This window comes from Mustela lutreola, chromosome 5, assembly GCF_030435805.1.
Source record: "Mustela lutreola isolate mMusLut2 chromosome 5, mMusLut2.pri, whole genome shotgun sequence".
In the NCBI taxonomy this organism is placed as follows: Eukaryota; Metazoa; Chordata; class Mammalia; order Carnivora; family Mustelidae; genus Mustela; species Mustela lutreola.
In genome coordinates, this window is record NC_081294.1 from 47,753,952 (window position 1) to 47,779,307 (window position 25,356).

A 25,356-nucleotide genomic window follows, 5' to 3' on the forward strand; every position below is an offset into this window, starting at 1 on the left:
AGGGTAAAAGTTTAAAAAAATTTAGCAGTAGAAGGAAAAAAATTGAAAAAAAAATTAACTTTAAGATTAAAGAGTCATGGGGAGAAAGCCATGAGTTCCGTGCTTTGCTTTCTCCTCTGGAATTCCGCTGCTCTCCTTGGTATTGAACCTGCACTCCTTGGTAGGTGAACTTGGTTCTGGCTGTATTTCTTGTTGATCTTCTGGGGGAGGGGCCTGCTGTAGTGATTTTCAAGTGTCTTTGCCCCAGGCGGAATTGCACCGCCCTTACTAGGAGCCAGGCTGAGTAATCAGCTCGGGTTTGCTTTCGGGAGCTTTTGTTCCCTGAGCGCCTTCCGTAGAGTTCCGGAGGACGGGAATACAAATGGCGGCCTCCCGGTCTCCAGCTGGGAGGAACCGAGGGCTCAGGGCCCCACTCCTCAGTGTGCCCTCAGAGAATAGTTCCCAGTCACTCCTGTCTCCCTGGCCTCGGGCCGCGCTTTGAGCTCGTCGAGCCTGCGACCGGTTCAAGGTAACCCCAAGCAAGCTGAGAGCTCACTCCTCGGCTCTGTCTCTGTAGCCGGCTTCCCCATTCTAATACCTGCAAGCTCTGTGACACTCAGACACCCCCGATCCTTCTGTGACCCTGCGGGACCTGAGGCCACGGTAACCCCACATGGGCTTCACCCCGGTTTAGCTTCTGGAGTGATATCCCTCAGCAGAACAGACTTTTAAAAGTCCTGATTTATTGCCCCATTGCTCCGCTGCTTGCCGGGAACCGGCCCTTCCCCCCACGGTCTATCTTCCAGTCGCTTTGGAGTCACTTCTCCGCCAGTCCTACCTTTCAGAAAGTGGTTGATTTTCTGTTTCTGGAATTGCTGTTCTTCTTCTCTTCAATCTCCCATTGGATTTGTAGGTCTTTGTAGTGTGTAGATAAGCTATCTAGCTGATCTCCTACTACCTGATGTAGTCTCAGCCTGCTACTTCTCTGCCATCTTGACTCCTCTGGAGAGATATTCTTAAATAACATAAAAAATAACCAGACTTTGTTGTTGTTTTTAAATACTTGTCCTGCTCTTAAAAGGGTCAAATCAGAGCCAACTAAAGCATCCTGTTCAGATTAATAATGAGAATAGGGACATTGGAAGCTTTCTAGAGGTAAATTTATGAACTTCCCTTGGGAGATGGCTTTGATGACAAATCTAAGTAAGTGTCATATTTTTTTTCTGGTCATATTAAGAGCTAGAGCTAGTATGTTGTCATACCTGCTGAAAAGAGGTGGGGATTTCTGATGGCAGTGTTTTCTATAAGCTCCAGGGAAGAATGATAGTGTACAGAGAGCCCTGAAAGGAGGATTGTCTATGAGAGACCTATACACCATTATTTATTTAGTATTCCTAAAGATAAAATTCATGTAAATGGTTATAAGGGAGAATTTCCCATTAATGTTATCAATCCCAAAGTGAAATCACATGTCCGTAATGGAGTAAGCTTGCTGCCTGCTCAGAGATGGCTGGCTTCCCAAAGTCTCTGCCCAAAGTTCTGGATCTTAGAATTTGGCAGCTTGAATATACCTTTCAAAAAAACCTAAGCTTTTAAAAATAGTTGTATATATGCAGAAAAGTTGTAAAGACAGTGCAGTATTCCTATATTTCTCATAGTCTCCCTTATTACTAGTATCTCATTAATTTGGTATTTTTGTCAAAATTAATGAATTACTAACTACAGTCCATTCTTTATTCAAACTTACTTAGTTTTAACTAATCTCCTTCTTATGCCCAAGTATCTCGTCCAGAATGCCACATCACATTCAGTGTTTATGTTTCTTGAAAAGGTTCTTCTTAGCTGTGATAGTTTCTCAGACTTTCCTTGGTTTTGATGACCTTACCAGTTTTGAAGAGTACTGGTCGTCATATATTTTGCAAAATTACTTTCAACTGAGACTTGTCTGATGTTTTCCTCATTATTAGATGAGTGTTATGGGTTTTGAAGATAAAGATCACAGAGGTAAAACATTTTCTTTTCTTTTTTTTTAAAGATTATTTATTTATTTATTTGACAGACAGAGATCACAAGTAGGCAGAGAGGCAGGCAGAGAGAGAGAGGGAAGCAGGCTCCCTTCTGAGCAGAGAGCCCGATGTGGGACTTGATCCCAGGACCCTGGGATCATGATTTGAGCTGAAGGCAGAGGCTTTAACCCACTGAGCCACCCAGGTACCCCTAGAACATTTTCTTCACGTAAATCAGAGGCTCATGCTGACTTTGACCTGGACTAGTTGGCTGATGCAGTGTTTGTCAGATTTCCCCACTGGGAAGTTACCTGCTATACTCCTTGAAAGGAAGTCACTAGGTGCAACCCACCTTTAAGGAGTAAGGAGTTAACTATGAAAATTGGCTGGAATTTTTGTACATGAAAGATATGCTTATTCTCTCCTGTTTGCTTATCAATCACTTATATCAGTCTGGGCTAATAGATATTTATTTAATGCTTTGGGTTATAATTCAATGCTGCATTCTGTATTTTGTTGAAATTATTCCAGCTTTGGCCATTACACACTCTTGGAGTTGTCTCCTGTGTCCTTTTCACCTCCTCCCTTAATGATGAGGTATTTTTCTGTTTGGTTTCTTATTTGCTCTTTGAGCACTTCCTTTCTTTCTGGACTCAAGATGCTCCTGACTCATCTTGTGTATTTCTTGCCTCAGTTCTAGGATCAGCATTTTCCAAGGGGTCCTCATCATGTAGGTTTTGTTTTTTCTTATGGTTGATGAAATATTTTGGTAGCCACTATGCCAAGCACTTGACACATGTTGTCTTTCTCAATCCTCCTATCAACACTATTAAGTAGCCTTTGACTTCATTTCATAAGTATAGAAACTGGGGCTCAAAGAAAAGAAATGACCTACCCAAGGCCACACAGTTAGTAACAAAGTAGAGCTGCGATTCCCGCCAAAGTCTGTCTGACCCCAAAGCTCACACCCTGAACCCTGGCTGCGCAAGGGCAAGCCTCCCTTGTTAGTGAAGTTAATGCCAGATGGAATCTGTGCTCTTTTAAACTATCTTGAATGGATGGAAGCTGGTGAACCGTACTCTGGAAGGCATCTGAGAACTCTAGCCACACTGGTCCCTTCCTTCTCTGAACTTCACACTGAGAGCTAAAAGCCTCCCATGACTGTGGAATGTGCTTCTGTATGTGCTGTGTTGTGGTTTCCTCCATTTATTTAAATGCCCAGATCAGACGGTTAGCTCCTCAGAGAGCAAGCAAAATCTACTACCATGCGTGGTTATAAAAAGAAGTGACTTCTAGGAGCCATATCCCTTCAGAACGGACTGGGGTGACAGAGCTGCCATCAAAGGCAAATATTTAAATTGCCACCTTTCATATCAGGAAAGGATAGATGTCCACGGAAGGGATATCATGTTGTTTTCATGATTATATAGCATAAATTCAGTCTCCCCTAGGCAAGGAGCTTCTCAAAGATAAAGGTCAAATATTTCCCATTCTCCAGGGCCCAAGACAGTGTCTGTGTTCTAGATATTCATGTAGTATGTATAAAATGCTTAAGAAAGCTGTTGGGTCCTGGGCAGAGCCTACTTGTTCTTGATTTACACACAATTTTAACCTGCTTTCTTCTTAAGAAGGCAGTAGTATGAGGGGGCTCTAGAGGTGAACAGACTGCCAGCAGAGAGAAATGGTAGTGGGTCTCTGCTTCATCCAAAACCCTTTTGATGGGGTACCTGGGTGGCTCAGTTGGTTAAGCATCTGACTTTTGATTTCAGCTCAGGTCATGACCTCAAGAGTCATGAGATCCAGCCCTAAGCTGAGATCTGCAATGGGAATGGAGCTTAAGGTGCTCTCTCTCCCTCTCCCTTGCTCCCCCTCCCTCCTCCCCTGGCTTGTATCTTCTCTCTCTCTCTCTCTCAAGAAACAAACAAACAAAAAAGATTCAAAAACCCCACTGAAAAAGACAGTGAATGGAGAACAGAAGTGAAAAGGGGTAAGCATACATGGTCACAAAGAAAGGGAGAGAAAACAGTTGAGAGAGAATGATGGAGAAAGGTAGATGAGAGCTAGACATGGCTGCAGGATTGAAAGCCACACCAGGAAGTGAGTGGGACAGGGCCACTTACCCATGAGGCATTTTAAGTGCAGTGTCTGGGTCCCACAGAAGTCAGCAGTGACCTGGATTGGTCAAAAATCTGCACTCACTCAGGCTCTCCATCTATCCCCAGCTCCTACCCACAGTGGACCTGGTTAGGTAGTAAGTACCTCTTCCCAACCTCACAGAAGATTAGAAGATGGTTCTCTAGAAAATTTGACCAGAGCACTTGTGTGACTCAGTTGGTTAAGCATCTGCCTTCAGTTCAGGTCATGATCCCAGAGTCCTGGGATCAAGTCCTACATCGGTCTCCCTGCTCAGGAGGGAGCCTGCTCCTCCCTCTCCCTCTGCCTTTTCCCTCTGCTCATGCTTGCTCTTGCTTGCTCTCTCAAATAAATACATAAAATCTTTAAAGGGAAAGAAAAGAGAAAGAAAGTTTGGCCAGAGGACCTCTGGCCTCTGGACATTAGGCACAGATGGGGTCAGGGATAAGGTATGTATATGGGTTTAACTGAAAGTCTGTCCCTGAGCAGCAAAATGCCCAGCCGCCTTCCCCTCTGACACTCAGCTCTCCTATATCAAAAGTTACACGCACCACTTTCATGGCAGGAGTTACAGATTTCTTTTTTGATGAGATTAGCCCACGGGTACTGACTACCCACTGCTACTGACATCTGGACACTCTCCAGTGAATTAGCCAAACCCCCACTACTGTGCCCTGTGGAAAGTTCACCCATCTAGAAACACAGAACTTCCAATCAGCTTTTTTATTCTCATGGAAGACAGAAGAGCACATCCATCAAACAAGAAAGGGATGGCATAAAAAGGAAGGGTCAGAGAATTAAGAAAATGCTCTTAAAAACTAAGATTATGATAGTCAAGCTTAAAAAAAGTTAACAGAATAATTGGAACTTAAAGTATGACCCCAAAATTAGAAACTAAAGAAAAAGGATTAAAGAGTAGGAAGAAAAAAAGAACATTTAGAAAATAAAGCATTTTTTTAAAAATAAAGCATTTATGGGCTCCAGGAAAAGAAAAAATAAATGTACAAGAAAGGGAAGGATATACAGTTAAAGCTGTGGACAATATATTCATAATCATAGTAATGTAGATTCTGAATATTGATTTTACCCCAGTTGTATGGAAGAGTCCATACTATTGCAGAAGTTCAGTGGATAACGTCTAAAGTTGATAAATCAAGAGATAGTGTGGAAGCATATTCGGGGCCACAGGAGAAGAAACCTGTGGAGGAACATTCTGGCAAGTTGAATGCTCTTGCAGTCGTAAGAGCTATGAGCCATTGCTCTTTGACTGGAAGCGTTACAATACTTGATATTTAATACTTGTTTTGATACAAGAATAAATGATACTTTTTTTTTAATAAGTCACACTGATTTTAAAATGTCAGCCTGATGGAGCCATTTTGTGTTCAAGTAGCCACGTGCGTTGATAGCCCCTCGAGGGCATTGTAGAACAAATAATGTCCATGTCAGTGGTCTTGAGTCATCCAGAAAAGGTTTGATTTTGTTCTGTATGTTCTGCTCTAGAGAGACAGATGTGACGGGGATTCTGCTGCACGCTCTAGTTATTTGGGGGAGAGTACCGATGTGGATGGACTGTCCTCCTCTCCCAGTGTGGGAAGAATGGTGGTGCTGGCCTCCCTTCCTCATCTCCCAGTGGGGCTCACCCTGTGTCCAGAAGAATCGAGGGCTGACTGGCCTCAGACTGACTTGACCTGGTCCAGAGCTCTGATCTTCATCAGACGCTGTGGGTCTGCCAGACTCCTTTCTGCCCTGCAGAGCGGACCTGCCAGCAGTTTCCTGCAAGCCCCTTATCCTCATCCTCGGATGGCTGCATTGAGGTCAGTTAGTGAAATTCACCAGCCCCAGGGCAGAATCCTCTGTATCAGAAATTAACCTCCCCTCCCAGGGAGCCTGCAGTCGTGAGTAGGAGGAACACAGACAGGAGAGCATTTCCCTTCTTCATTCTAATACTGCCAAGACCCCAGGGATTCTTTGATTGGCTGGTACGTGCCCGGTTTAGTGTCACTAAGCACAGATAGCCAAATAAAAGTCACACTGACCGGCTGCCACAAGAGGCAGTTTGGAGTCTGTAAGCTGCCTCATGCATCTTACCTGGTAATTTTTTTGTTATCAGGGTCTCTGCTGGGAAGATTGCAGCAACACCTCCCAGGCTAGAATGAGGCTTTTTGTTTAAACCCTGACGTAGCAAAGACTGATCTTAGCATATTAGAACAATTAATGGTAAATTATTATAATATTTTGACACATTAATAAAAAGGAATGGGTGGCTTTCTTAGATCTCTTGCTATAAACCTTAAGCAAAGCTGTTGGGAGTTTTTTTTCTGCCATGGGATTATTTGAATAATATTAAGGGCAAGCAAGTAACATTTGAAGAAACTGGGATTTGAAAATTAGTGGTTTGCCAGCCGCACAGAGGAAGATCCTCTGAAATACGGAGATGGAAGTTGCTGGAAATAAAGAAACCCCTGACGACTGCCCAAATGGGTTGTGAAGATTGGTAATGCAAAGGGAGGTCTTCCTCATTTCTCTCCATCTTTCCCTCCCTCCTTCCCCTCCTCCTCCTGCCTCTGTCTGCACCCCCCCCCAATCCCGCCACTCAAGCAGTTTTGGCAAATGAGGGGTGGGGACTGCTGGAGGACTTACTGTGTGCATGACGCTGGACCATGTGTGTTTTAATCATTTCATAAAGAATTTAGTAATTTCAGTAATAAGTGAATTGTAATAATTCAGCCATTTTCGTGCCATTGTACATATCAAGAAACTGAGGCTTAGAACTACTACTTTGCCTATGGGCACCCAACTGGCAAGTGGTTGAGTGGGGACCGTAAACTAGGCAGGTGGACAGACTCCCAGGCTTCCGTTGCAAACATGGCACTCAGTGAGTGCCCAGTTGTGTCAGCTGTGAGCTCGCTGATCCTAGCCGTGTTGACGGTAGAGAGTGTGCAGAATGACCCACAGAGCACTTAAGTGATTTGCTCACACACCAGTCAGTGGCAACAGAATATATCCCATTCTTTCACACCATGTGGCTCTTCCCTCTTTAGCGCCAGCTTGCCGAATAAAATAATTAGTACATTAACTTCTAGAAACCTATAACCTCCTGTCCGGGTCCCAGGTTCTGAATCCTCACATTACTTGAATCGATTTTAAAGTTTTAAGTAGAACTTTCAAGGACTGCCAAGTGCTATGCCAAAGAAACTATTTTAGGCTAATATTTGTTACATAATGGACAGAAGATAGAAGCCTATGACAATAGTAAATTTCTTCTTCTCCTAGCTAATTAGAAAACAAAGCAAAAAGTTTACTGTCAGGCAGAATGTTATCTTGAAGCCATTGTGGGGGATTCCAGTGAATCTGCAGTTGCCCTGATGAGACAGAAGGCACCGTCTCTCTCCCTGACACTGGGACAACAGCACTGGCCCGAGGGGATCTGGTTCTGCAGGGCCTGGATGAATCATGGGCGTAGGTTTTCCATTTTTGAAGTTCACCTTGCTTGGGCCAGAGGTGTTGTCCTAGGGTCAGGGAGGGAGATGGTGGCTTCCGTTTCATTAGGGCAACTCCCGATGCATTGGAGTTTTCCACAGGGGCTTGGGTGAGGGAGACGGGACACTGGAAAACCATGCTGGTGGCCTCCTTGTCCCCAGTGGCCAGCCACTCTGCCACGTGCGGCTGCTAGGCTGAGCTCATGAATCCTCTCCTACGCCCTGCCAGCTTCAGAAGGAAAAGACACGAGACACTCATCCCACAAGCTTCCTACCTCCATGATCTCCTTTTTTCATTTCGTAATGGTGAAACTTACCTATACTCTCTTTAAGGTTCAGCTGAACCATTCACAAACTTCTCCTTTGCTGCGCATGCCACAGCCTCAAGCTATGAATAATCTTACCCTTCAGGAAAGTTCTGCACCTACTCTGTTTGCAGCTCCTTAATCACCTGGGATCGGTCTCTGCCTAGTATTATTCGCATGTCCATCTTACTGATCCCATTAGATCCTAAGACTTTAAAAATAAAAGGGAGTCTTACTCATCATCACTTTCCGCACCGCTCTTAGGACCCTGGGTTTTTCCAGCTCGGGACTCAGTGGTATTACAGAATTTTCGGGCAGATAAATGCCATGTGGGAACAAAGGTTTAGAAAGAAGAGAATGACTCCCCACATTCCTTCCTTTTAATAGCTATTTGGATCCTGATGTGCTCTAGCAGCATTTCATTCTTTAGTTATGGCTTTGGTTTACTTCAGAAAAGGGAGAACACCTCAGTCAGGGGTTGACAAACTACGGTCTGTGGGCTAAATCTGGCCCCTCTACCTATTCTCATTTGGCCAGTGAAATAAGAAGACATTTTACATTTTTAAATGATTTGAGGGGGAAAAAGGAAGAATAATATTCTAGGATACAGTGAGATTATGTTAAATTTAAAATTATTTGAAATTCAAATGTCACTGTCCATGAAATAAGTTTTGCTGGAATGCAGCCAGAGCCATTTGTCTGTGTACGATCTGTGATGGTTTGGCACCAAAACAGCAGTTAGGAGTTGAGTAGTCACCACAGAAACTGTACATCCCACAAAACCCAAAATATTTACTATCAGACCCTTTGCAGAAAAAGTATGCCAGCCCCTGTTCTGAGTCATTCTCAGAAATGTCTGCCACTGTGTGCAAATGGACCAGGGTGCTCTCTTTGACAAAAGAAACATTGGATGAAAGCCCAGAGAATCTTTTGGTTTGGATTGCACCTGGATTCTCACAGCAGGTGAAGAGGCCTGAGGGGCTGACCTTGGGTATTTTCCACTCGCTTTCTGCTCTCCTATAAGAACCCTCCATTGTTCCTCTGGAGAAATTACAAACTAGAAAGTGTGAAATTAGGAGATTACCAGTCATTCCTGATCATTCTATGTGCCAAAGATAACTCACATCTATAGTAAGATCTAAGGGACTCTTTGTCGCTGGGTTGCCTCTGATTCAACTCTGTGTGTGTGTGTGTGTGTGTGTGTGTGTGTGTGTGTGTGTTAGGGAAATCTATTTTGAGTGTGTCTCTGTGGGTCTCTTCAGAGGAAATCCATTTTGGATGAATGCCAGTTCTCATGTATGTGGGGATCATGAAGACATTTGGAGTTTCCAAATAAAGACACATCAATTAGCACTCAGAGAGACCAGTTCAGCCCCTTGGAGAGTTGTGGTTTCAGTGCTTTGTTTCAGAATTTGCCATTTACATGTGTTTTTCTTCTTTTCTTATTACAGGGTAATGCCCTGTACTTCAAATCAGCCAGAAATGTTACAGTGAACATTCTCAATGACCAGACTAAAGTGCTAACTCAGCTCATCACAGGTAAGAAACTAAAGGACTTGGCAGTGCCTGCCCCTCGCTAAGTGCCCAGAGAACATAGCCTAACACTGAATGCAACAGCACGTGAACTAATGAAGGAAATGCACGCTAACATGTTTTACAGCATGGAGGAGAGGGTAGCATATGTGCCATGGTTCTGCTAAAGGGTAAAGCCTCATCATATGTACACATTTAACTTATGCAAACCCAACAATACTCATTTAGAGGGGCAATAAGCTATTTTTCATGTAACAGGGCTCCTAAATAGAAGAAGCCAGCTGTTTCATCTGGTGCTCAACGACAGAAAAGCTCTCTGCTCCCATGCTGGAGGACAGGCTGGCTGGGTTGGATTAACAGAGACAGCATAATATACACAAAACCCTGCACACAGACTTTATGGGGTGTAAAGGGGATTTTTGAAGGTAATTTGAATCCATACCATGTTTGCGCTGTGTCCTGACTTTGAACCTGACTCAACTGCAAAATGCAGATGTAGCTCCATTGATGATGTGTGTGTGGTCGCTTTCATTAGAGCAGATCTGCACCCACAGGGTTTTCAGCCGCATATTCCTACAATTGAAACGAGGTTTGGTTATTCACGTCACGGCCATAACAAGAGGCCTGGGCCTTACGGTCACAATAATGCGCTGAGTGGTAGGATCAGTGCCCCCAGCGTAGGTTATGAACCCGGTAAGCAGGAGCCATTATGCATGCCCGCGGGGGTCGGGAAAAGAGGTGTGCGTCCAAGTAGCACTGTGGGCGGCAATGCCATTTGTTGGGCTTCCGGGCTGAGACAGAAGTGTACAGATGGACATTCGGAGAAGCCCATCGCCCAGACACCCTGAAACGTCCCTGTGATTAAAACATCTGGCGCCCCCGCTCATAAACACGCCAAGGGGAAACAGGTGCCTTGTGCCCCGAGGCTTGCCGGGGAAGGGGTGTCTGCGCCCTGCAGAGGAGCACGCGGCCCCTGATGTCTGGAGGCTCACGACCAGCGACCAGCGGGTGACTGGGACCATTTCCCAGCAGAGGGAGGAACCACCTCACTGCGCAGCCTGTAATCCGTAAACACATTGTTCCGGGCGCCCCCGGATTGGCCGCCTTGCTTACAGAGCATCTGGCCCGCAGTCACAGTGCTAAATAATTAAATAAACAGCTTCAGTAAGCAGTGATTTAAGCAGCGTGAGGGAAAATTGCCTCCAGGAGGGAGATAAATCCGACCTCCAGTTCCCGGATTCCTCAGTTCAAAAGGAAGTTACTTAGCCCGGGGACCATTGGCCATCTATTTGCCATGGGAGATTCGGGTCACTTGAGAGATTGTGTTTTGGTAAAGCTGGCGGTGCCCAAATGACTATTCTTCCGGCGCTGTCTCTACCCCTCCTCCTCCACCCCTACCTCTCCTCCTCCCTTCTCTCCCCAAAGCCCTTCCCCCCTCCTCCCGGCTCCCTTCCCCGTTCTCCCTTTCCATTCCGCCCCGTCCCTCCCCACGCTTCTCTCTTCTCTCTCTCTCTCCCTGTCTTTCCTCCTCCTTCTGTCTCCCACATCTCTCCTCTCTCTCTGTCTCTCCTTTTTCTCTTCTGTTTTTTCTTCCGTCCTTCCTTGTCATCTCTCTTCCCGGCTCCCCCGTCCAAGTTAGGCCCTCCTGGCGGCTGAGACACCTCTCAGAGCTCTCACAGTGAGGCCCAAGATAGCTCATATTAAAATGAGACGGGCAAAAAGCCACTCTAACAGCAGCTGGCAGGAGCCTTTCAAGATGATCACTAGAGAGGATAATAGATGGTTCAAAATATAATTCTAAGTACAGAGGCGCATGCACGCTCACCCCCTCCAGTTTTCCTTCAGGCTTCGTTTGCGTGGATGCATGTGGTGGAAAGCACAGAGTAGCTCCGGTAGACAGGGCTTGCTAAAGCTTGTTCTCCTTGGTGTCGTGCCTGCCCCAGAACAAACGACTGCTCTCGTCCAAGTAGCCAGGTTGATGAAGGCAGTCCTGAGGATCAACACTCCTGCTGACCTCAGGATGGTCTCAGAGGCCCAGTAGAAATCCCAATGTTAGCAACTCGGGTCCATTTTTCTCATGGAAGAGGGCTTTCCGTGACAGTGAAGTTGCCAGACAAGGTCACAAATGCACATCTGGCCTACCCTGTGGCTGATTTAGTGTCCTCTCCGTAGTGGCCCATAGACGAAGCCCTATGGCCTGCATGGAGAAGGGTTGTAGGTGAGCCTTTCATGGCATCTCACCAGAGCACGGAAGGGTATCAGGATCCAGGGAGCTGGGAGAGAGGAATTAGGCAGGATGACCCCCTTCTAGCTCTCAGATTCATGGCCCTGGCATAACTGGGGGCCTGCTGGTGTGTCCGGATGGGTTCCAGTCCTCCCGGTGTAGGAAATGCATTAAGGAAGTCCTCTGCACATAGCACCACGCACTGAGGGAGCTTAGCTGGAGAGTAGTTGCTGGTTACAAGTAATGGTTTTTTCATCCCAGAGAGGAACAGTGAATCCACTGAGGGACCGCCTCAGCAGTCTTCAGCTCTATTGGCATTTCCCTCCAGAATTTATCTTTTTTTCTTTCTTTTTTTAAAGATTTCAGCCACGTCTAGGACATTTGGCAGCCCCAGGTAAAATCAACAAAAGGACAAGCCATCTGCACCATTGAGCCAACAGTTGCTCTGTGGGGTTTTGGCTGAAACTGCCAACTGCAGAGCTTTATGTGTGCAAATGGCTCTGGCCCTTGGTAGATTCCTTTTTGTGTTCTGAGGAGCCCTGGAAAGCAAGATAACTTAATTGTGTTTTGAGTTCTCTGATTGCTTCATTGTCTTTAGGACATTCTCTTGAATGTCTTATAAACCAATCGTAAGTTCAGAGCAGACTGGCTTTTCCCAGGCAGGTGTTCTCGACACCTCAGGGGCCTTATCTCATGATACTGCCTAGGTCCATGGAGGCAGAGGCCAAGCATTTTTTGTTCCCCACTCATACCCCCCTTATGCCATTGACTAGATCCAGAGTGGCAAACTGTACTTTCCGTATGCCTATCCCGAGGTCATTCATTCATTTATTAACGCTTCTTCACCTCCTGATCCCCAATCTCCCCACTAAAAAAATACAGAGTTAACAATCCCCATGTATTAATAAGTCATATAAATTTCACTTACAGTTTTGGCGTGATCAAGAAGTCAGCCACATCTGAGCCCTCCCCGAGTCACCTAATCCAAAGTCCTCACTTCCCATCTCTGTTCTTTCCGGATTGCACTCTGGCCCTTGTTTCCAGCTTTCCACTGCCCCTTCCCACCCATCCTCCCAAAGCAAGCCCCGCCCCTAGGGCTCCTCCTGTTTCCAGTTCAACACTCTTCTCTCTCCAGAAGAACACATCCCTGTTCTTCAGAACAATTCTGAGAGCTTAGTTCCAGACCCAGATCTTCCAGGAGCTGACCTAGTGACCTTGACAGACTCCTTAGCTCTGCTCCCACTTGTTCTTCTCAGCTACAGCACAAAGGCAGTCATGGCCAGGTCCCATGCCATTTGGAAAGTCTCTACCATGTCTGTTTCAATTTCCCATTCATTCAGGAGCCTTTCCCGTGTCCTTCCTTTTGTCAGAGGGCTCGTGGGGATGTATTGGCAGGAGAAGAGGACTGCCAAATTGGCATGATTGATTACGTGAATGAGGCAAGGGCACTGGGAGGTGATTGTCATTAAGTGTTTTCAATGTGTTGGGACCATTGCATTAGAAAAACGGTGATGAGTTATGATCACAATGATGATAATCACTAGAAAAGTCCCCTACATTTCACACCACTTTCCCACCTAGAAAGTTGTTTTTATAAACAGAATAATTTGATCCTTTTAATCTTTCTATGTCGTAATAGAATAGATAGATGGTGATAGTACACTTTTATAGACGCAGAAAAAAAGGTTCAGAAAGATCGAAGGATCTTCCCAAAGTCACATTACTAGACAATGAGAAAGTTGGGACATAATTCTTCTGATTCTTAGTCTGGTGGTCCTGCCAATAAGAACAGCAGCCCTAGATGTCCAGGAGTAGTCTTGGAATCATAACTCAAACCTCTGTGTTCTCATGTTTGAACATAAATAATCTTGCAGAACATCAGCACCCGAGAAGGCCACTTGGTTGGTCATGAAGGATCAACAGAACACAAAAAACAAAGACAATTCTAATCTTGTCTGAATACAGACAAAAATGGAAACATTTATCCAAACCACTAAAGTGACCGAACATCCCTCAATCCTGGTTACTATCAGTGACTGCTGCTTCTTTATCCATTACAGCCTTAGCATTCTCTGGTCTTCTCTACCTCTAGAGAAGAGATAGATAAAAGATAGATAACATGACAGTTGTAAAATTACTCCCACTTTCCAATAGCACTTAATCCAGAGCAAAGCCTTGTTTCCTTGAACCAAGTCCCAAAATAACCTAACATAAAACCAAATAATTCTAAGAAGTTTTTTTTTGTTTTTGTTTTTGTTTTTGTTTTTGTTTTACTGAGATGCCCTGTGTGGTTGCCCATGGTATGTGTTCTCCATCACAGCAATGAATAATAAACTCAACTTGTTCACCTATACCTGTGTTCCTCTTGGTCTTTGCCTGGAAGGCATTGAGGGCCCTTTCACTACTACTTTTTATAGTTAAGTGACACTGTCTTGAAAAATAACCAGAGACAAAAATGCCCCATCAGAATCCCCTGTGGAGTTTTGGGAAAATAAAAGATTTCTACTCCCTAACCTCAAAAATTTTTTTTTTCCTCTATGAATTTCCAGACCAAAAGATAAATTCCTTTTGATCTGAGTGAGGTTCGGTGAGGATGATTACATACCCAGGTTTCTCTGATGCATTTTTGCAGAGCAGCTTTGAAGAGGCCCCTGAACTTGAGGCATTTAGGTAGCTCTAGCTCAGAGAAACCAAAAGGTCTCCTCTTGTTGTTGTTTTTATTATTTTAAAAAAATTATAACACACTAACATTTTATTTTTTCCATGGTACCCAAAACTCTGCAGTTTTCTGAATCATTAGAGTTTAAATTTGTGTCTGTCTCCATCAGAAGATGCCATCATGATAGCCCGGCTTCAAGAATGGCATCTGTTGTCCTATGATAAACCCTTTGAAAATGTATTGAATGAAATTCTAGCATAAAAGATTTGACAACTTTCTAGCAATTAATAGCAATATATTCTAGCCTTTTCTGCCAGGAAATGATCTATATACTGAGGACAAAGACTTGTCTGGTGCCACATGCAGCCACTGGGTTAAGAGTGAGACAAACTTCAGTTGAATTTAAAGCATCCTTTCCAACGGTTAGAGATGTTGGCCAAAAGAGAAAGATGGCAAAAGATACACTGATTACTTCAAGAGTGTTGAGCTTTCTGTGCCTTGATACACTTAAGCCAAAATCTACAAGTATTTGACAGAAATTTGGTGGTTAGCTAAGGGAGATCTCATCCAAACATTAGTCTGAAGAAGGGACACGATGGCCTTTAAAATCATAGCCTGAGAGCATATGATAAAAAGTAATTGACAAGACATGGCTAGAGTCACAAGACTGACTTTCACAGTTGCCTTCTGAAAACCAGTCCACTTACATTCAAGGCCAATACAGTCTTGTCATATGTATGTGTTCTATGAAAAGCTCTTTGTAAATGAATGCAATGAGACTAACCTCTCTCTCTCACTCCTGCTTCTAGGTCCAAAAGCCATAGAAGCTTATGGCAAAAAGTTTGAAGTAAAGACAGTTTCTGGAAAATTGCTCTTCTCTGCAGATAACAACGAAGTGGTGGTAGGAGCTGAAAGATTAAGAGTTTTAGGTAAGAAAACCTTAATCCTTTAATTGGTTAGATGCCAATGCATGCATTTTAGAGGAAAAGTAAAATGGTGCCTAGAAGAGAGATTTAGGTCTATTACCTGGATTCTCTTAAGGCAAGGTCGATGAACTCCCCTACCCCTCACCTTAGAACTAGGTTTCCCGCCCACCCACCCCCCCACTCCCGCCGTGAAAATGTCTCAAGTCTTGTGTTTTTGTGGCATAACTCCTAGCCCTGAGCTTCAGGTAGGAATTCGTGTTCATGCTGACAAGTATAAGGGAGCACATCCTGTCCTCACAGACTAGTGGTCTTGGAAGAAGCAGTCAAGACCTATATACGTGATTCAAAGATTCCTAAACCTGACTGTAAATGAAGAATCATCTAGGGAACTTCTGAAGAGTTTAGGTTCACAGATCTAACCATGACTCACTGAATTAGAGGCTCTGGTAGAAGGGCCCAAGAATTTAATTCTGAAAAGATGCGCAGGGGTCTCTGTGGGGCCGCTAATGGACTCCTGGGATGGGAGCTCACAACAAAGTAGTCTTCTGTGGCTGTATACTGAAACACTGTAGTGTGGTGGTTTAGGAGTCCAGGAGCTGGAGCTAATCTTCCCCCCATCCCTGCTCTGTCACCAATTAGCTGTGTGACTTTGGGCAACATACTGACCTCGCTGAGCCGGTTTTCTTTACTGCTTGGTTGACCCAAGAACATCTACCATCTCAAGTGGTCCCTAGGGCTGAATGCGTTCCTCTTGTATCTGCCAGGTGTTTTGAATTCGGTGTGTTTCACTTTAGAGCACAATGCTTTTCTTCCTCCTCAAATTTGTCCCATTTTCAGATGAGTAAATGAAGGCTTGATGAGGTAGAGAAACTTGTCCAAGGTCCAGTGACTGTTCAAAGTCTTACCCATGGACTCCAGCCTAAGTGCACCTAAATGCACATAGATATGGTTCTCAGACCTTAGCCAACCCTTAACACTTATTTCTCTATTATGTGTAGAGATGGCACTTTCTATATTAGTTTTAGGTTTTAAGGGACAGTGGGAGAAACAAACACAAAAACTTCAGGCTCTCCTTTTGTTCCAGAATACTTTGCTATACCAGCTGTAGAATAATTGCCCAGGGGAAAATGTGGTGGTTATCTCATGCTCAGATCATTCTATACAAATGTGGTTTGGCACTTTCTGTTAGTGCGTTGGCACTTCGTGAGTCACCTCACTTCTTTAAAATCTGAATCTTTGGAAGGATTCAAGATCATTTCAGGTGTCCAAACACTTCAGCTTAATCTTTGTGTATGAAACTCCAGGATAGTATCATTTAAGAACTCTTCCCCCCACCACCCCACTGTTGAGTAGATGAAGGACTAGAAGGTTATTGTAGTTTTTGGTTGCTTGAAGGCAGGTGGATATTTTTGTTGTTGTCATGGCGTCTGCTTGTGATATTTTACTTAGAGAACAATTTAGGACAAAAATCTGTCTCTCTCCATCATTAGGAACATTTGCTTTTTTTATGTAAAAACGTAGAAAGGAAGCATCATAAGAAATACCACTGCTGCTATCAATGCTACCAAGATTAGGAAATGACCACCCCACAAATCTCGCATCAACCTACTCAGTGAAATGAGCCTGGTGTGTTGCAGAAATGAGCTTCCTGTCAGCTGGGATTCAGCCATATGGTGTGGAACGAGAAGTTTAGGCAATTTCATTTTCAGCTTAATGAGAAGTTTGTCTTTTTGAGTCATCGGACTGAGCAGGCTCTTGGGAGGTTTGAATCTGGATGCATATTTCACGGTGGAGTCTAACATAACTGGATGTGAATCTTCGCTCCCACTCTTAGAATCTGACGGACCCTACTCAAGTCTGTTTTTCTCTCTAAGCCTTAGTTTCCCCATGTATAAAACAAAGATAGTGGATCAAAATGGAGAGTGGAAGAATGAATGGATATAACAAGAAACATATGGAAAATCAGTTATTTCTGTTGGTAGTTGAGGACGAATAGCAGTCGAAAATCATAAGGAATAAGCCTAAGAAGATAATGCCTCCAGAATATAGAAGATTAACTCAATTGTTTATATTGTTCTCTGGATAAGTACACCCACCTCTTCAGTTTTCAGGACAGTTACTTCCTTCTGCACACTCAAAGGATCCTGAATAGTATGACAAAGGGACTGGAAGTCATGCTTCATAAAGAAGGTTCAACTATCTGGAAATTTTTATCTGGCAAGGGATATGGGGGGCAGGGATCACTATGGGTGGGTCATAATTACTGATCTATCATACATGCACATCTTTCCTGAGGAAAAGAGAGCAGGCAAAGGTAAATAGTGGAGTGGCTGAGAGTATAGGTTGTGTAGTTGACATCGGTCAATAGTCCTTGTTTCTGTCATCCATCAGCCAGGGCCTTAGGATGTCACTTCATCTCTCTAGGTGTCCTTTTGTGCAGTGACATAGTATAAGAATGCTTGGCTCTTGGTGCGCATAGATGGCTCAGTGGGTTAAGTGTCTACCTTCTGCTCAGGTCATGGTCTCGGGGTCCTGGAATGGAGCCCCGCATCAGGCTTCCGGCTCAGCAGGGAGTCTGCTTCTCCCTCTCGCTCTGCCTCTCTCCCCAACTTGTGTGCACTCTCGTTCTCTCTCCCTCTTTCTCTCCCTCTGAAATGAGTAAATAAAATATTAAAAAAAAAAAAAAAGAATGCCTGGCTGACACAGTGGTTGGGAAAACTACACGACACAGTGTATGGAAAGCGAATAGCACAGTAAGTGGTACACAGTAAGCACTCTATAGATGCTATCCGTCAGGTTGGTGATGGTTTCTGTTGGTTCACTTGGGCTTCAGCGGACCCATCACATTCTAAAATTTTATGCAATCCTATATGCTTGCATAAGAAGGTACTCAGAAATTGGCAGAGAACTTGTGGAAGTATTCCTATATTCATTAAGTTTAGACTAGTGGATTTCCTGGACATAGGAAGGGCCAGAAGAAAACGAGCCTTTAGTTGCCAAGAAATACTACACTGCCCACTCCACCCAGGTGCACACGAGGCTGGTCTTGCTAGCATGTGTGTTCTCAAGTCAGACTTACATGATTGAAGGGTTGAAGGCCTGGGTTGAATTCCCAAAATTAGAGGGTCTCTTCCTCTACTCAATAAGACACCGGCTCTGAAAGTATGGGTCCTTGAATGGGGAGCATCATCTCTAGCCTACTCGTTAGTCTTACAGACTCTCAATCTCCACCCAGACCTAATGAACCAGAAACTCAGGAGTGGGGCCCAGCAAGCTGTCTTTGAACAAGCCTTCCAGGTGATCTGATGCATGTGCAAGCGTGAGAACCACTGACCTAAGACCCTCCCAACTTTGTCCCAGCTTTGCTAGTAGCTTTCAGTTGAGTTCAGGCTCCGCTTTGATCACTTTGCTCCAGAAAAGCCTCAGTATGAATATAGCTAACACACGTTAAGGGTTTACTCTGTGCAAAATGCTAAACTAATCACCATGAATAGAGACACTGGGTAGGAAGGGCCCTGGCTTATCACCTCGATGTACAGAGGAACCAGCTGAAGCACAGAGTGATGTGAAACTTGCTCAGAGTTCCACAGAGAGAAACCAGTGGAGTCGCGATCTGAGTCCAGGCAGTCTTCCCACTGTACGTGTGATTCCTATCCCGATCATCTTCCCTGAGCTCCACAGTAACTCTGCACCACGAGGAGAGGATAGGAGGACCAGGCAACTGTTTTCCAGCTGTTCCTCCCTTCCTGGCTTCTAGCTACTCCACTGTTGCCACAGTCCTCCAAGGTCTCTGACTTTTCCTCTGCTTCCCTCATTAGCCCTTCTTTCACCTCGTTAAGTAACCTGGACTTGCCCTTGGCATTGGCCGTGGACTCCCTCCAGGCTCATTTCCTTGTTTGCCTCTTCACGTGTCTGTGGGCAATCCCACACTTATAAACGGCTTCAACATTGGCTCCTTTTCAGCTGACCCCACATCAGTATTTGCTTTGAACTGCCTTCCCACTTCAAATTCCAAATTCCCAGTAAGTAGCCTGTACTTTCCTACACAGAGGTCATTCCAGTACTTCTCCTTGTGCAGTTGGACTCAGGTATCTTCCAGCAAACTTCCTGCCTCACCAGAGCCCACTTTCTAACTCTACTGATAGGGGCTGTCTCCTGGTGCCCGGGTCCTCTAGTCTCTTTGTTTTCCTGCAAGTGCCGGGCCCTGTCTGTCTTTATATAGCCCTGATGTCTTTGCCACCCTTGGGATTTCCATACTGCAAAATATTCTCTTTAGAATAGACATAAGAAAATTCAAGACTGTAGTCAGGCCCATTTCTTTCATTACCAAAAGGGTATAAGTTAGTGTGCAAGATAAGGCATGATATTGTTCAGCTTTAATTGCAGAACAAAGTTATTAAATATGGGACAGGAATGATCTTTAAAAAAAAAAAAAAAAAAACAAGAAAAGAGGCAGCATAAAAGTCAGCACATTCAAGAGGCAACTTCATGGCGACGTCAGGGAAAAATAACTGATTTTCATTAATGACCAATTTCATTGAACAATGAATTGGACATTCTAGCATTTATAAACAAAGTGTAATTATAAAATGTTATTCTAATTGTTAATTAGGTCTATTTATACTCTAGATTAGTTTTTTAAATATGTCCTCTAGATACTACTTGATGCTAATTATCTGAGTTACATTATTATCGATTGAAAAACATTTTTAATTAATTTTAAAGCCATTTAAATTAGCAGAAGATTTACAGAAATTTACATGTGGTCTGATGCTAATTTTTTTAGGAAGACATCAGATGATACATTTAGCCTTTTGAATTAGTTTTTGATGAAACTTTCTGTGGCAACCTGGCAATTGATAATTATGGTGAAAGGAGTGGTGTATTTTTCGTGGTGGTCATTCATTAAATAGGTGTATGTGTGTGTGTTCATCATATAGATATATATATATCTAGAAATATATATATATATATATATATTCAGGTATGTGTGTGTGTATGTGTATATATATATATATATACATATATGTATATGTATGTATATGTGTGTGTATATATATATACACACACACATATATATATATCCCTAAACACCCTAAATCACCACAGCTGGCATCATGGAGATACAAAGATGTGTGTCCCTGTTCGCACTCCCTCAGAAAGCTCTCTATCCCTTCAGCGAGACGAGACACACATGCAGAAAACAGACTACTTAGAAGTTTAGAAGTAAAGTGACTAAAACTATAGAATCCAGCTGCAAACGGCTAGAGAGAGTCTAGATAACTGCTTAATTGGGAAGTTTTGAACTAGACCTTGAGTACACATGGCCACATCAGAACCTGTAGGGGAAATGTGTGCTTGGTGAATGACAACACATGTTCATAGTCAGGACTCAATTGTTTAGGAGGTGAGGAGACCAGTTGCCTCTCGTGGTAGAAAAGTCCATTAGTAGTTGGCTTCAGGCTAGATTCAGTGGCTCAAATGAGGTAACCTCAATTTAGTTTCTCCCTTTCTCTGAACACCTATGAGGTCTGTTATACAACCATGCATTTTGTCTTCAAAAAGCAGAAGGGGTCCTTACCTTCTGAATGCAAATCCAACAGAGGCCTGAGTTTTCCTCTTACTAGACTGGCGTGGGCCATATGCCCATCCCTGAACCAGTCATTGTGACCACAGTGATGGAGTTTGCTGGTAAGCAAGGCCTGGGCTGTATCTCACCTAGAGCTAAGGTTGGAAATGACCAAGAATGAGCTGTAGGGGACCATTGTCCAAAGGGAAATAGGGATGTTGTTTCCAGGAGAGGGAATGGGCGCTGGGCAAAAACCAGAAAATATTCATTAAATCAAATATATGACCAATATATATGGAGATTCTGATGGCCATGCCTGACCATGGTACCCAGGAATTGTGAAGACCAGCAGATGCTTTCCAAGCTCTCATCCTCTTGCTCACTCACCGGCACAGACATGGGTCTCCTTGCTTCATCATCAGGCATACTCTCACCTCCCAGCATTTATGTTTACTGTTCCCTCCACACAGAATGCTCTTTTCCAGTCTGCATAGAGGACCTCTCCTTTTATGGCTTAAATGTCACTTCACCACACATCCTTAGCTACCTTATAAAAATAGCACATTCCTGATTTCAGTGTTTGTACCAAGAGTTGGCAAAGTAGGCCTGTGGCCCAGTGAGGCTAAACGCACCGCCTAGTTTTGTAATGTTTATTGGAACACAGCAGTGCTCATTTACGTATTATCTATGGTTGCTTTCACACTACAACAGCAGGGTGGAGTAGCTGAGACAGATCAGATGGCCTGCGAAGCCTAAAATATTTATTATTTGGCACTATCCAGAAAAAGTTTGCATATTCCTGGTCTGTGTCTTTATTCCCTATTCATCTTCAAGGCAGATATCACAACATGCATGGTGATGATAAAATGTTTATTTCATGTGAAAATATGCTTATTTTCATCCTCTCCTCCTCATTAGAATGTAAGCTTTATGATAGCAGGAACTTTTGTTTTTCAGAATCTAGAACAGTGTTTGGAGCATTGTAACTGATCAGTAATATTTGTTGCGAGAATAGAATAGAATAGTGTTCAATAGATTGATCACTGGAATGTTTGCTAACCAATCTGTATAGAGAACAGGAGGGAGGGAGAATATGCACCCAAGTTAAGGGAATATTATTATGCTTTCATTGAGGATTCTTAAGGACCTAAACCAGGATAGAAAGAGAAGCGAAGACAAATAGGAAAGAGCATCTTGAAGTAGAACTAATGAAATTTGGCAACTAAATGCATGTGGAGGGTCAAGAGGGGAAGTCGGGGATGGCTCTGGTGTTGTTCACTGTGTAGCATCCTTAACACGACTGTATCAGAGCAACAAAACAGGTTTGGGATTGGAGAGAAATGGTTCAGCTTTAAATGCCCTAAGGAAGCACCTAAGGAAGAGGCCAGGTGTCCAGTGGGAAATGCCAGTGACATTGGTCCACTAGCAGGGGGTCAAGAGCCATCCATCCATCCATCCATCCATGTATCCTTGAACTCAGGGGCTCCAAAGAGGAGGTGTTCTAGAAGGGCATCCCAGAGCAAGAACTCAGAGATGCTCCTCAAACAGAGCCCCCAAACAAGCCCTCGCCCAATTTTTCCTTTGAACAGACCTCCAGAACTGCTTTTTCAAGGCCGTGGCTGCCTTCCTGGAGGCATCCTTGGATGTTGAGGTTCCCATCCCATGTTCCCATGTTCATATGCTTTTTCTTATCTATTCCACCTTTCTCCATGACAAGGAACTCAGTGCTTTAGAACGTGACCAGCTGGTTCCACCGTAACTACCAGCCAGGTGATGTTGGCCGTGTGACTCTAATTACATAGGTCATGTGCGTGGTTCTAAATAAACAAGATCACACCCTTTTGCTTTGCCCTCCATCTTTTCCTGTTTCTCTTCCTTTCTCAAGTATCTCATCCATGAGTGAAAGGAAGCATGAAAGAGGTGACAGGTTATAGTGAAAATGGAACACTGTGCCTTTTACATGGTGGTGAAGTCTGAGGAAGTCAGACATTGATCCTTGAGAGATGAGAGCCTACCAGTCTAATAGGGACATTTGCGTGACAACTCAGAGTAGCCTGGGACCAGCCAGGGCCCTCTTTCTGCTTTCTCCTCTGTTATCATTACCAGAGATAATCAACAGGAGATCCAACTATTTAAAAAGAATTGCCTGTTGTAAAGTTCTCCTCCAGCATCTCATTCCAGACTTGGTTTATTATTTACAGGAACACAGGAATAATGTACTCGATCATAAAGATACATTTCCCATAAATAATGTAGCGAGAAAGCCAAGTATAAGGGTCTCAGATGAACAACCCCAACCTTCATAAACAGAGCTACTTAATGAGAAAAAGCACAATTCTACAATAGAGAAATAATAATGGGGTTTCATCTGAAATGCTACTGGCGTACAACTGTCATAATTCTCCAAAAAGTAAAAAAGAGCCCGGCCAAAAGCCTTGGTGATTGTACTGCCTCGTTTCATGCACCCAGCCATCCATGGGCGCAGGCATCATAAGCTGCCACGGTTCAGGGTGCACCTTCATCCCCCAAGCTTGCGGGCTTGAATCCTGATGCAAAAGCATTTGCTGGGCCCCACACACTTTTCCCTTTGGCAAGAGGGAGATGTGATTTAATATCAGCGGGATGGATTCATCGTACTGTGTAGACATTGCCATCTGTCCCAGCAGCATTGCCTTAGCAGACCTCCCCAGTCACTGAGCCATTGTCTCCGTCGCTCTCACGTGGGGAGGAGGGTGGGAGGGGGAGAAAGGCAGTTGGGGACATTGGAGAGCTTTCTAGTTTGATTAAAGAGCCGATGAGGTTCACTCCTTGGCTGCTTCCAAAAGAACCAATTCCAGCACTTACTCAGGGAGGGGTTTGTTTCAGCTTTTTCATCTTCGGAACCAACACGACTTGAAATTCTCCACCGAGCGACAGCTAATGTGCTTTCGGGCATCTGTTGGTTTGTTTTTATCATCAGAGTTGTCTTCTTGGCAGTTCATACCAAGAGCAGCGTATTTTCAAATGAGGAAATAAAGTTCTGCCAGGACATCCTCAATGTCAAAAGACTGTCCATATAGTCCAGGTGTATTGTTGCCTTTCTCATTAATTGTATTCACTCTTGCAGAATATTCTTATTCAACCCAAAGTCACCTGAGTTGATACTCTCCCCCTCTCTTCCCAGCAGAGACCAAGGGGAATGTTGGTGTTTCACAGTGACACCAGGAATTTAATGAGATGACAATGTGAATAAGAAACTCTCGGTGTGCAGACTGGGGAAGGAAATTAACTTCATTCTCCTTTATTGGAGGGACTTGAATTTAATTCTGCTTATTTGAGTGGGAGAAAAGAGTGCTAAAAATACTTCCCTCAGCAACTTAGGCTTCCTCTCCCACCTTGCTTTATGCTTTTGCTATGTACTACTCTTCTAATCTTAACCCCTTTTGTACTCTGCCTTCTCTAGGAATCATGGGTAAAGGTGGCAAGGGTGAATCTAAACAAAAGGAGTGAGGAGATGGAGAGAGGAGAGATTATTCAGAACCCTTTGGGGCACAGGATAGAAGCGAATGCCTGTGTTCCCTTTGTGACGGTAGGACAGCAGCCTGGTTAGATGGGTATGGGGTTTCAAGACAGATTGCCTGGACACCTCTCCTGGCTTTCTTGGCACAACCTTGGGCAAGTTTCTACATTCTGAAAGCCACAGGTTACCCATCTTTAAAATTAGGGTATTACGAGTACCTGTGTCTATTGTATGAAAAGTTCCTAGCACATGCTAAGCACATTTAAGTGCCCACTATTATCAATGCCCATTACTATTGTTCCTTATACCCGTTTCTACGGAGCACCATTTGTGCAACGATCACCAGACAAAGCTCGATGCGGAGATGTAAGGACACAGCCTAAAATTCTCTTGATCTCAAGTAGGTCATAGTCTAGTAGGGGTGTCAAACCGCATATGCAGTGAAATATTGTATAGCGCTGGAAATGTTTCTTAGGAAGTTAAATAGAATCTAGAAGTTAGCTCTTGGCTGCCGTAGGTGCTAAGAGGACTCCCCCGTAATGCTGAAGAACGGGGGCAGGATACCAAGCCAATAGAGATGGCCCAGAGAACTTCCCAGAGGAGAAACTGAGGGAAAGTGTGAGGGGGGAGGGGGCTTGACTTAGCAGATTCAGAGGAATGTCCCACAGCCTCGCCAGGGGCAGGGTCAGCAGAGCCACAGAGGAAGTGGAGTGAGCTGCTCTTGTTTTTTTCCAGCAAATAAGCACACTGGGATTTATTTTGGGGGAAGATATTGTTATTATCAGCAGAGCATAGACAAGAATTGCTCACTGCCCCCAAAGCCCGAGTTAAGGAGACACCTCAGAGTTCTGCTAGAGCCTGGCCAGGATGTCCCCCTCTCAGCAGTATACCATGCAGGATGTGGCTGAATGGTTAATGGAGGTATTTCATATGATTTTGATTCTGTGAGCCAAAGAGAAAAGTATACTTCGACAATTGGGAGTTATTTATGATGCAAGAACTCTCCCGGGTCCAAAAAAAGAAAGGGAATGACCTCAGCAG

General features: G+C 44.1%; 1 protein-coding gene across 3 annotated transcripts in view; it reads left to right on the forward strand.

Annotated features, from left to right (window-relative positions):
- SGCD (sarcoglycan delta) overlaps positions 1 to 25,356 on the forward strand; it is a 576,749-nt gene that overhangs the window by 418,083 nt on the left and 133,310 nt on the right. For all 3 annotated transcript variants that reach the window (XM_059174137.1, XM_059174136.1, XM_059174135.1), the window contains exons 4-5: positions 9,357 to 9,444; positions 15,131 to 15,250. In XM_059174137.1, the coding sequence (XP_059030120.1) occupies positions 9,357 to 9,444; positions 15,131 to 15,250 (208 nt within the window). The remainder of the gene's footprint in view (positions 1 to 9,356; positions 9,445 to 15,130; positions 15,251 to 25,356) is intronic.